General features: G+C 40.0%; 1 protein-coding gene across 1 annotated transcript in view; it reads right to left on the bottom strand.

Moving 5' to 3' along the window:
• Window positions 1–12,884, bottom strand: part of lama1 (laminin, alpha 1) — a 55,816-nt gene that overhangs the window by 11,112 nt on the left and 31,820 nt on the right. The window contains exons 25-47 of the mRNA XM_036589757.1: window positions 10,678–10,860; window positions 10,266–10,451; window positions 9,560–9,687; window positions 8,552–8,672; window positions 8,187–8,327; window positions 7,622–7,740; window positions 6,504–6,590; window positions 6,203–6,396; window positions 5,716–5,858; window positions 5,512–5,613; window positions 5,307–5,418; window positions 4,830–4,986; window positions 4,025–4,235; window positions 3,756–3,872; window positions 3,209–3,372; window positions 2,837–2,975; window positions 2,531–2,633; window positions 2,114–2,230; window positions 1,340–1,522; window positions 872–1,026; window positions 557–700; window positions 335–468; window positions 28–175 (exon numbers count right to left, since the gene is read on the bottom strand). Coding sequence (XP_036445650.1) covers window positions 28–175; window positions 335–468; window positions 557–700; window positions 872–1,026; window positions 1,340–1,522; window positions 2,114–2,230; window positions 2,531–2,633; window positions 2,837–2,975; window positions 3,209–3,372; window positions 3,756–3,872; window positions 4,025–4,235; window positions 4,830–4,986; window positions 5,307–5,418; window positions 5,512–5,613; window positions 5,716–5,858; window positions 6,203–6,396; window positions 6,504–6,590; window positions 7,622–7,740; window positions 8,187–8,327; window positions 8,552–8,672; window positions 9,560–9,687; window positions 10,266–10,451; window positions 10,678–10,860 — 3,288 coding nt within the window. The remainder of the gene's footprint in view (window positions 1–27; window positions 176–334; window positions 469–556; window positions 701–871; window positions 1,027–1,339; window positions 1,523–2,113; window positions 2,231–2,530; window positions 2,634–2,836; window positions 2,976–3,208; window positions 3,373–3,755; window positions 3,873–4,024; window positions 4,236–4,829; window positions 4,987–5,306; window positions 5,419–5,511; window positions 5,614–5,715; window positions 5,859–6,202; window positions 6,397–6,503; window positions 6,591–7,621; window positions 7,741–8,186; window positions 8,328–8,551; window positions 8,673–9,559; window positions 9,688–10,265; window positions 10,452–10,677; window positions 10,861–12,884) is intronic.

The following is a 12,884-nucleotide window of genomic DNA, read 5'->3' as shown; positions in this document are numbered from 1 at the left end:
TCCATATCATGCAACCACTCAGCTTACCTTAACCTGGCCACTCAGGCCTCCCACAAACACCCAGGTGGACTTCCTGACCTCCATGACTGTGGCTGAGCCTGGGGCTGTGGTCTTCACTGTAGGCATTGGCTCTGAGTCCAATTGTTGAACAGTGAGGGAGCCTTGCTTTCCAAATCTACCAAATGACAACACAATAAGCAAACAAAACATAGTTTTATCATTTTCAAGCTGCAAACCTTTTTACTTATGACATAAATGTTGGACCATGTAACTTATAGTTAGAAGAAGAATAATGTTTTTACTAATCTAAGTGAGAAAAGTCTGAGACATATACCGAGTGGCATTAATCCTGTGCCATTTGTTGTTGTTTATCTGCACGTCGGGGTACTCCAGCTTAGCATGTCCAGAGCCTGCGTCCCACAGGAAGGACACTTTGCCATGCCTCATCTCGAGTGCCATGAAATCCACCTGATATCAACATAACAGGCCAATTAACAGGTGAACAGAGATTGCATACTTAGTTGACATCAAGGTTAATGAGGGCAGAATAGCTTACACTAGAACTACTGCCCATGTAGAAGAGCAGGTTGTCTGGTTCAGTTGTCTTTACAGTCAGGGTGAGAGTGTTGAAGTTGCTTGAGGTCACTTCTGGTTTATACGCCCGCACACAATTCCGGTCTGCTGATACAGCAACTTTAATCTGTACCAAGGAAGGACACAACAGCAGAATAAGTGTTTGGAATTTTGAAAGGTGGTATTACTGAATCATTTATCTTGTTGTTTAGCCACTGGTTATGCAACAGTTGAGACATGCTATTATTAGAGCATGGATTGAGAAGATATTTTGTGTGTATGTGTCTGATGCACTGACCGAGGCTGCTTGCTTGCGGGCCTGGTTTATCATCTCCTTTATTTCAGACAGGTTCCTGCTCAAGTTCTCTCCCAGCGTCTTCAGAGGTTTCAGCCTGTCAAAAAGTCTCTCTGTCCGCAGCTGGGCTTCTTTTAGCTTAGATTCAGCTGCACTGGCTGAAAGGACATTAGAATGAAGAGAACAGATAAGACTTTTGTAGTTCTATAAGCTGTTTTAAAATTGCTGTCAACAAAACTATTGTAAAATATATCCTTGCAAGTACAAAGAAAGATTTGCTCATTGAGTGAATGAGAAAAGCAGTTAATACTTTAAAATGTAGGCTTGTCTTCCAGTTATTAATCTTAAGACTTATTAGTCAGTCATTACTGTTAAGCACTACTACAAAATTAATGTGTGTTATGTAGTTATGAAAGTGAGCAATTGAAGTTCAGGCCCACATACAGGCCCTTGAAGGTTAAAGAAACCTACCAGTCTGCTCTGAGTCTTTGACCATGCTGTTTACAGTCCTGGCACTGCTGTTAGCCAAGCTAATGGCTGAGGAAGACTCCTCCAGCTTCACACGGTAGTCCTCCAGATGCTCTAGAGCTTTCTGCAGTGAGGCATTGGCCCTTTCTGTCTGATGCTTCGCCTCCAGAACCTGCACCTTGCCACCTGTAGATACAGTACTGACTGAGAAACAACCCTAAACACTGAGCAACACATTATACATACAATAACGATTTCTAGATCAATATTAGATCTAATATCTGTCTTGCAAAATAAGCAGACAAATAGAAAAGGCTGCAGAAACCACAGCTTATATTGTTCACAAAGTTAAATACTTTGTATTATCAGCAATGTAAAGGTATAGCAATTTTAAAATTGTCAATAGGATTTGTGTTTCGATTTCATAATTCCATTCAATTTTTAACATTCCAAATGAACCATCCAATAGCCTGAGGAAGCACAGACCTTTACAACTTTCTCATGCATTGTGGACAGCACTGGTCATTAACCCATTGCCCATTCATTTTTAACCACCGCTGACACTGGAACTACACTGTTTTGTTTGGCAAAGAGGAACAAAACATGGTCAAAATTGTCATCACTAGTTTCGAATCAATCAGAATTTTACACCCCTGCAGTAGTGACAGTAGACAACAATTATCTGTGAACATATATACGGCTGGGGGAATGAGTTGAGGATAGCAACTGGCAGGAAAAGACAAAGTTGCTGTGTTTGAGATGTGGTTGAAGACCCACCAGTGGACAGGTTCCCCAGGACATTCAGAGTCTCAGGGAGCAGCTGGGTGAAGTTGTGCACACTCGCACTGACCATGCTGAGCCTGCTATTTACATCACTGACATTCAGTACAAGCCCTGTGGATGGAGATATACAGAAAGAAGATTAATATGGAATCATTCAGATTTCCATTATTATAACATATTGTTGCTGTCCAAAAAAAGGAGTATCTCCAAAACGGTAACATTACAGTAGCAGGCAAAAACAACCTTGACTTATAATGCAAGTTAATGTACAGAGATTTTATTCCAAGTATTCTGGAGCATTTTAACTGATCCATTTATCATTTATCAGGTTTAATACAAAGTAAAGGGCAGCAGCTGTGCTCAAAGGATGTAGAAAAATAAGTGCCTCTGCATCCATGTCTGTCCACTTACCTTCAGTGTAGTTGTTCAAAGCTGCACTTTCATTAAGAATTTTGAAGCTTCTCTGAAGTGCCCGTTTGCCCAGTTCAGTTAAAGACTCGTCTGACTGTAGAGTCTTTTTAGTGTTAAAGAAGGAAAAAATAAGTCATGAGTTCAAGCACATAATACTGATAGCAAGTGGCAAAGTAGTTTTCCAAGAAAACATCATATTATTAAAAAATTCAAAACAATCTCTTGGAAAAAAATATGATAATTCAATCTGTCTTACAAAACATAAAGCAATACTGTACAATGCAAGGGTTAGTTTGTTTGACTCACCAGGTTGAGGGCAGAACTAGCATTCTGATTGGCTATAAGAGCCAGTTCCTCGGCCTGTTGGATGTTATCGGTGATGTCGGAGTTGACCTGGGAGGCACTGGTGACATTCTGTGATGCTTCTCTTACCCCAGACAGAGTACTGCGCAACAGCAATAAACACATCACTACAACTCTACTGTGTCCCATCACACTCTCATAGATGCTTAGACACATTCTGTCTCTTGCAGATAATGTGCAGGAGGTTATTTACATAAATCAGTATCCTTTCCTCAGCACTCAGCAGGAAGATAATAACTAATTAACAATGATTAAGAAAACTACATAGTAAAATGTGTTACAGCTTTACATTTCTAAGTGCACAGAAACACAGACCTGTAGACTGCTTGTGCCTCTTTGTTGAGGGCTTGGGCGTGGTCCTCTGCTCTGTAGACTAGCTGCAGAGCATCTCTCTTGGTCAGCTCCATCACTAGAGAATCTACATGTTTCCTCAGAGTGGGGCTCCACTGCAGCAGCTCATCTTTCGTCTCCTCCAGCCTCTGATAAGCCAGAGATACACATCAAGATCAGACACATCACAGCAAGATCTTACAGACATCAGACATCAGATACATCATCACATACACCTATATAAGGCAGGCTCCACCATCACACTAACACTAGTCACCATAGCTGGGTATTAACTAGTGACACTGAATCCGCTAGGTACAATATTGATGGATTTGTGATTCTCTAGGTATTGTCAAATGATAGTATATTTAAACGTATTTAAATATATACGTATATTTAATTAACTTTTTTACTCTGTTCCACTTTAGCCATTCACACTGAGCTACTAATTCATTAGTAAAATACAAAACAGTATACAAATAAAGAAGGTGGGTAGGTTTGAAATCAAGTTTTATAGATATGTTTATCTTACCGCTGTGAAGTTGTGAATGTCTCCAGCAATGTTGAGAGCGTCACTGAGCAGATCCTGAGCATCCTCCATGTGGGTCTCCACTGACTGGTTCAGACTGCTGACATTGTGCCTCAAGGCCTGTGGTAAAATTCAAGTGCTATTCATTCACATAATTAAAATTCCTGAATGTTCTGTACATTTATCTGTCCTGTTTTCTAGAATCTCACTCGAATGAACAACTGAACAGCCAGACAATTATCGAAACAGCACAACCCGAGAGAAACTCTCACCGTGAACTCCTCTATGTTGGTCTGAATGTTCTTCAGAAGATGCTCTGTGTGATTGTTACGGCTTTTGGCTGTGTTCAAGAGCTCCTGGGCTTCCTGGAGCTGCTGGTTATGTCTGTTCAGTGCTGTAGAGATGTTCTCCTTCAGGGTCTCCGTACGATTAGAGGGCTCCACCATCTCCTTCTGTATGCTCTCGAGCACAGCCACTGCGTCACTGCAAAAATAATACGTTTTACACACTGAACAGTGCATATTTAGAGTGCTGATGATCAGATCTTACAAATTCAACAATCTGACCGGTTCAAAGAAAACAAGTTGTAGAGTAATCAGTACATAAGACACAATTTGTAGAAATACACTATATTTAGGGATACGCCGATATGGGAATTGTGGGCTGATGCCGATATCTAAATGTAGAAATTGGGAAGTTATGTCTGTAGAGTTACAAATATAGTAAAATTAATAAAATGCTAATATGTTAGCGCAGTAGCCCAGCACTGCCTAACCATTCTGCTCTGGAATACAGTAAATACACCATTGAATATCGGTTTGAGGTCAAATGTAAACATCTGTCTGATGTCGATATTTTCAACGCAGATTTAAAGCAAATTTCTGCCAGTAGCAATAAAGAAGCTATGATTCCGATATCATCGTGTATTACCAATATTATTACTAATATTAGAATATTTTTATTAAAATAATATTGCAATTATATTATACTCAAAAAAGCATTAATGGTATGATTTTGGCTTGACTACAACACTACAAATAGCCACAACAGTTGTGTAAAATAAGTAAGAGGCCTTACTTCAGTTCTTCCTCAGCAGTGATGTTGCTGTTGGCCAGGTCAATGTCCCTCATCTTCTCCAACATGGCTGTCATCTGCTCTAGCAGGGTAGTGCTGTTTCCTTCTTCTATCTCCTCCCACACTGTCTTATTGAGATTACCCACTTCCTCCTCCACAACTAGACCAATCAGAATCAAGCAGAGCGAAATTTAAAAAACACCGATATTCTTGCCAGTGGTGCTGATCATTTTCTATATGAAGCTTCTATAAAAAGTAGAACAGACAAGAATAAAGAGAATGTACTATCACCAAGATCTGGTACATACAGTACTGACTATGAGTGATTCTCAGCACATTTTATGCATTATATTATAAAAGTTTTATCTCCTCTTAAAGTTAGCAAACTGTTCTAAATATAATTATGTAGAAATATAACACACAGAAAATACAGAAGTACATAGATAGATATAAATATATAAGTAAAGGTATAAAATGTACCCTGGATGGCAGCGTGAATGTTAGAAATCAGGTCCAGAAGGTCTTTTCCTTGATCAACCCTTTCCTCAGAGGCCTGAAGAGTACTGTCTCCAACAGCAGACAAATTCATGGCCTGGAAATAGAAAAATGAAGACCATGAGTATTAAAGATGTCACGGATATTTTAACCAAAACATCAGATATGAGGCCAAGTATGATATAAAAACCTTTTGTTGCAGCTCGTCCACTTGCTGGCTGAGATTTGTTACATCCCTTTCTCTTTTGTTCCCCAGCTGATAAGTTGCGTTCTGCTCCGATGAGAATGCGGCCTAGGAGAAAAGGAAGATTACAGAATGAATCTAATAACAATGAGATAAAATGGTATTTTGAGTTATTACTCATCTAAGTAATAAATCTGAGCATGCACATACCTGAAGCTCTTGAGTTTGGTTCTCCAGGCTGATCAGCAGGCTGTAGGGTGCCAGGATAACACCACTAAGGTTCAGAGACTGGAACGAGGCCTCTATAGCATCCACATCATCCAGCAGCACCCCAGTACATTTATCGTCGCATGCTAGAGAAAGCAATCATGAGCTAGAATTAAGCTCTTAATACATCATCCATCATAAAGAGAAGATGAAAGGCCTTTTTTAGAGCTGCTTATGTTTTCATAACAACTTAATGACAAGCTATTCGATCAGCCAAGCATATAATTGAACATAATTGTTAAAGCTTTGGCTTCAGATAACTACAACATGAAAGTATAATTTTGTGAAAAAAGTCAACTAAGAATAACAATGAACTACAAAGTGTGTTTAAACATTACCGCCCACCATCACAGTGTCATTATTGTGGAAAGATCATGAAAATGGGTACATTTATGAGTGTGTGTGAACACTTGGAATCTCGGATACTCACACACACACTGGTCATCGGACAGGACGTGTCTGTCGTCGCACTGGTCACACAAGTGACCTCTGACCCCAGCCTTGCACACACACTTTCCTGTTTGTGCGTCACATACGCTGTGGAGGGAGCCAGTTTCACTACACTGGCACACCTCACACTTCCCGCCTGGCTCCGAAGGGTTGCCATAGTAACCCAATGAACACCTGCAGAGGCAGGAGAGATGGACGCTTACTACATCTTACCCTCATAAATCACAATCACACTAAAACAAACTGTGTTTCTGTGTGTCTGTGCATCTGTGGAAGCTTACCTCTCGCAGTATCGCCCCTCGTAGCCTGGTTTACAGGCATTACAGCGGAAATCCCCAACACCCTCCAGCACACAGGTAGGGCTGAAACTGTATTAATACACCAGCAACAATCAAATCAGCAACTTTATCCCAAAAATGTTTCACATGGCGTATATGCCACAAAACCCTGTTTTTACAAAACAGTGTGTGAAATGTGAATAAAAACAGTGATTAGAAAATTCTGTCTGACCATATTAAACTGTATTTAAAACAGTACAAAACACAATAGTTGCTGTTTTATCTAATGAACTGTTAATATGTGCTGCAACACATTCCAAAAAAGGAGCACGTTTACCACTGTGTTACATCACCTTCCTCTTTACCAGCACTTACTACTTATTTGGACTAAAGACATCAATTGAACCAGTTTTGAAAGCAGAATTTTTTGACATTCTTCTGTCTTCAACTGTGCAACTGTACAGGGCCTTCACTGTCATATTTTACACTTCATAATGCACCAACATGTTTTTCAAAGGGAGACAGGCAGGCCAGTCTAGCACCTGTACTCTTGGATTACGCAGTTGCCCTGTTGTAACAGAATGTGGCTTGCCGTTGTCATGTTGAAATAAGCACCAATTTCCCTGAAAGAGATCTAGAAAGCAGTATATGCTTTTTTTGAACATGTACAACATTCCTAGTCTTAAACTGTCCTTGTCCCAACTTTCTTCGATCATGCTGCAGGCATCAATTTCATATGAATGTGTATTTGCAAAGAAATAATGAAGATGAAGGTCCTTTCTGTTATTAATTACCAGTTCACATACTGTCCCAACAATTGTGGAATGGAGCTTTGTTGCTTTATGGTATTTGTTAATTATTTTTCACTCAGCCTACTGTTGAAGTAAACAGATTTAAGCATTGATAGAGAATGTAAATCAAATGTGCACTTAGTTCATTAATTAATATGTAATTGCAAATAAATAGTTACGAATGTATAACAAAACAACAATAACTGTAAACTCCTAAGGCTTTTAGCTACTGTGCATTAGCAATGTGCCGAAGCTAACTCCAAAAGGTGGTGAGTCTGTGTGTCTATAGAGGCCCAGTATAGGAACTAGAGTTGTATCGGTTGCTGTTACCTGTTGCTTTGCAGTGGACAGGCACAAATCAAGCAGTCACTGATGGAACCCTTCACCCGACCGTAATAACCTGGAGCACACACATTACAGTGCTCCCCTGCTGTGTTGTGCTGACAGCCCTGTTTACAATGGGAAAAATAAGCCAATCTCCATTTAATGCAGCATGAAATACTGAGAATTAGACACATTAGACTGAGTAAATGTAGTAATTCTAAAACAGAGACTAAAACAGCATAATATAGTCAGAGTCCTGGATTTGGTCCAGCATTTTGTGACAACTGGCGTGACTGATCCCACTTATCAAGAGTTGAATCAAGTCGGTTGGGGTAGAAAAACTGTGAGACTGTGCACTGCAATGGAGTTTAGAATCTCTGTCCTATGTTCTTAACATAAATTAAAAACCAGTCATTACAAAATCCATAGCCAGAGGTTGAACTGAAAGGAGTTAAACACTGCTCTTAAAGGTATTCAACTATCTAGAGTTTTAGAGTCTTCAAACTTCAGAGTGCTCTGGCTTTAAGGCTGTAAAATGCGACAGGATACAATGTAAGCAAAGTTGTCTTACCAGACACTTGCCCGTGTCCAGGTCACAAGCCAGGCTGTGGTTGTTGCACTGGCAGGGTACGCAGGGCTGAATCAAAGGCCTGTTTCTACCCTTCATATTCAGCTCAGAAACAGACTGCCTGTAGTAACCAGGAGCACACTCCTACAACACACACAAACATAGTGATCGTTATTAAAGAGAGACTATTCTTAAATATTACAGGTAACACTCCTCCAGCACTGACACTTCCTATCTTGTGGGCTAACTGTTCAACATCATACAAATGAGAATTCAGTTGAAATACTCACTCATAATATTATTTAAAAATGATCATAACTTATGTTGACTGCAGTGTGGAAAGATGAAAGAAGGAGTGCTGATGTTACCTGGCAGGACAGGCCTGCGTAACCAGGGGGGCATTCACATGCCTCCACAAGCCTGGCCACCTGCGTGCCCTCAGGAGCCTCGTCCGCTTCCACCGCCGTCTCCATGGAGATATTTGAGATTCTGGATAGAGACAAAGAAACAAAATTAAATTTACACACAAAAGGAGCAGCAATGAATCTGCAAAGCACAAGGAGAAACTCCAGAACACCATGTGAGCTCAGAGACTTCTTTAAATACATAGCGAAAATCTGCCATTCTAAGCTTGAGCAGCACTCTGAGCTGTATCTGAAATCTGATAAGCACTACAGAAACATTTAAAGGGCCCATATCATATATTTTTCTTCATGTTATTTTTTCCCTTGAGGTCCAATTAATAACATCTGTGTGGATTTGTTATTCTAATAATGGTCAAAATTCAGTTTTACATGACCATTTTCCAACCTCTCTTTATTCCTTAGAATTAAATAAGCTGTTTTTGTTACTGTGCCATTAAGACTGATATAAACGAGCTCTGTTCTGATTGGCTGCCCTCAGAGCTGAAACACTCCTTATAACTTAGGTATGAATGGGCGGGGCTTAACGGTGGTAGGCTGAATATGTGGAGATAAGTAAATTAGTTCAATTCAAAATGGGCTGTTTTTGCAGCATAGTTTCCATATATGGGCTGGATAGTGAATGGTACATTCACAATGTTTACATAATAAAAATAAAAATTTGGTTTTCCATGATATGTGCCCTTCAATAAGTAATATGCAAACTGTAGTTGTTATTATTATTATCATAGTTACAGTATCTAGAGTATGTATAATATATTACTATTATTTTTATTGTTATTCTACAGTATTTCAATGGTTTTCCAGTTGGTCTTCATGGACCCGTTGACGGCCAACGTTTTTGTTAAGAGCAAAAATCTGGGGGCCCCTGAGGACCAGTTTGAGAACCACTGCTATAGATTCACTGCACAGGCAGATGAGAGTATTAGACCATTCTCAGGGCAGAGCGCTGACCTGCTCTGCTGGAGGCCAGTGCCGTATGAAGCCTTGATGATGATGTATTCCACGTTGCTCAGGATGGACATGAAATCTGCATGGCTCACAGCTTTCTCAGACACTGCGTTGAAGTACTTCCACTTGTGCTGTTTGGTTGAAAAAAGATCAGCACTTCACTCAATCAGCCTTGAATAGTTCCTCAGAAAAGACCCACTTAAAGCTAAATCAGCCACAATCCACTCTACTTCCACAGGCTTTTGTACTGTACACTCAGATGTTTTATGCAGGGTGCTGAGTAAATATATGTGATACTTATGTTCCCAAGAAATACAGCAGTTTCTGGTGAAAAGGTCTGGTATAACTTTCAATTCAGAAGAAAACACTGTTACATTAAAGTATTAGTTATGAGTGCAAATTGGAAGTATGTAAACATCCCCTTAATCACCTTTAAATGTATGTATTTTTGTCTTTTATTTTATGTGAACATTTCATGATGAACTACTGGAAATGATCCTAAATTACATGTAAGAAAATCTTGTCATAGTAATGTACATTCAATTTAAAAACCATTTTTTCCTTCTCCTATAAAACAACCATCCCGGAGATACAGGTTTTGCCTTAAAGTTTTTATTAGAGTGATGATATGCAAGCCTGCTTCATCTTCTCTTTACCACACACTTTAGTGTCTATGTACTTGACTGGGGAGTGTGTGGTTAGTGCTTACCTCAGTAAGAGAGACGCGCTGTGTGGTGCGGACGGCATGCTCTGGAGCAGGCATTTCTGTGTAGATCACCAGCTTCCTCAGGTGACCTCCTCTCATCAGTACTTGAGGCTCGTAGTTTGATAAACCCGAGCCATCCAGAGCAGCAAAGACCACAGAATATGAGAGCTCACCTCCATAAGACAACAGCTACAGTAAAAGATGAAACTTTGGGTCAACAATGTTACACACATTTTAGTGCCATTTTATCTCCAAGTGAAAAACAGAAGTGACGTTTTACATTTTTTTTTGCTTGCCAAATTTGATCTGTTATAACAAGAAATATATGTAAGATAATTTGAAGCGAGAAAACAGCTAAGCTAAAACAAAATATCAAAATCCACTGGACTGCATGATCTACACTATGCAGCGTTACCTTGCTGCCCTGGAAGCGCTGGGGCAGTCTCCAATAGTAAGGCTCAGCGAGAGTGGAGGCACTTTTGAGCTGAGCCACATCCAGTAGCACTTCCCCTTCTGTGTTGTAAACACCCTCCAGTGTCCCCTGCAGGTCACTCTGACTCACTACATGCAGACGCTCAGCTTCACGACCCACAGTGATCTAACAAATAAAGAAAGACAATTAGACATTGTAATTTCAAATGCAGAGGTCCAATAAACGGAATGCCATTAAATCTGAATAATTCCAATGTGAATGCATAACTGATCATACAACAAATGACTTGTTTTCATCTTCACAAGATGGAACAAACATGATACAAACATTCTGAAAACCCAGACCTTTAAATTGCCACTGACAACTTCACTGTTCACTCCTCACATACTGCTAAGAACCTTTCTGGAGTGCAAAACATCCACTTCATACGCTACCGCTCTTCTACAAAGCATCCAGAGCTCTAAAGAGTTCACACTGCATTTTTTATAGCTGCTTCTGGCTGCACATCTCACATTTGCAAAGGAACAAAAGCATCATAACTGTTAATAAACTGTTCTGGCTGTCTGTTTCAATATATTCCGTCACTCGCGCTGTCTCACCCTTTTAGAAAGTAAAGAGTAAAAAAGTAGTCTGTGGTGCTAATTTTGATCTGTGAAATCATACAGTTCTGAGTATTCAGTGACTGCAACTATTGCTGAAGGCTCACCTTTCTTTTGATCTGGCTGGAAAGGCTTACCGTGCCAAAAAACCTCACCTGCTCACCTGGTCTATAGTCTCCTAAAGTTCTCTCATGTGACTCTCCTACAGAGAACATTCCACTGGTTCCTTCTAGTAGCTATGATTAAGTACAAACCTTCTGTGTTTGCTTTCCAAGCCTTGAAGGGCTCAGGCCCACACTACTGCCAAATCATAACTCAGCAAATCATAACTACAACCTGGCACTGCAACACAGCACAACTTCAGGCTACTTGACATGTCCTTCCTTAACATCTTTAACAGAATGCTTGCAGTGCTCTCACTGCTTTAATGTCCTTTCCCCTAAATATTGGAACAACGTTCCCTCTCATGTCCAAACTAATGCTTCTCCAAATTCCTTACCTGGTGGTACAAAGACTCACCTCTGACTCACCTGATCTATGAATTATTAATTAAAAAGTGGTGTATCTCTGTATATGCGTTTATGATGATGCAAATTCCTTTATAGAATGTTTAACCAATTACTGATCTATTTGCCAGATAGGATGTCCTTTGCACACACACACGTTTGCACACCTGCTCATCCAACGTTTCTTCTACAAACAAGGGTATTAATAGTGAATTTGTTGCCCATTTGCTGCAGTAACAGCCTCAACTCTTCAGTAAAGGCTTTACACTAGATGTTGGAACATTTCTGTGATGATCTGATTGCATTCAGCCACAAGCACATTAGTGAGGTCAGGTACTGATGCTGAATGATCAGTTCTGGATCACAAATGCCACTCTAACTCATCCCAAAGTTACTCATCAGTGCTCCATTACTCCATGAACTTGGTTCCACTGCAATGCTAGGGGGCTTTATACACCTCAAGCAGATGCCTGGAACTGGGCATGGTGAACATAGGCTCATATGGAAATGCTCCAGTGCATCCTATTCTATTGACAATGCTTTACTATGGAGATTATACAAGCTGCGTGTGCACATTTGAACACCTGTGTCAGTAAAGGGTGCACCTTAAGGTAGCTAAATTCACTCATTATAAGGGTGTCCACATACTTTTAGACATGTTGGTCACGATCAGGTCGCTGCTCTTACTGTATTGTGGCACCTCTTGCACTCTTGTCTTACAAATCTCTTCAGATTCCCTCTGTAATTTAATACATGTCCTCTTTTAGCCCGCAAAAGATAACCAAACAACTCAATCTTCCACTGATACATATTATATTTTAACTCCAAACTAACAGCTAAACAGCTTTTATCTATTTCTTCATTATTGCTTTGGCTACATGTCTTATAAGAACCAGCAAAAAAATAAAAACAGTACAAGGTCATATCCTTCAGACAGGCACAAATGTGTCCTTATCCAGGGCCGCTACAGATGGGTCTGCCATTCTGCTCCTCTCCATACTGCATCCAGTTTCCACTAATTACTTCTACATTATTGTGCTTCTCACAGTCTTTCCTCATTTGACTCATTTGAGTGCTGGAAGTA

Source organism: Colossoma macropomum, unplaced genomic scaffold, assembly GCF_904425465.1.
Source record: "Colossoma macropomum unplaced genomic scaffold, Colossoma_macropomum, whole genome shotgun sequence".
In the NCBI taxonomy this organism is placed as follows: domain Eukaryota; kingdom Metazoa; phylum Chordata; class Actinopteri; order Characiformes; family Serrasalmidae; genus Colossoma; species Colossoma macropomum.
This window is presented reverse-complemented; position numbering and strand designations above follow the sequence as displayed.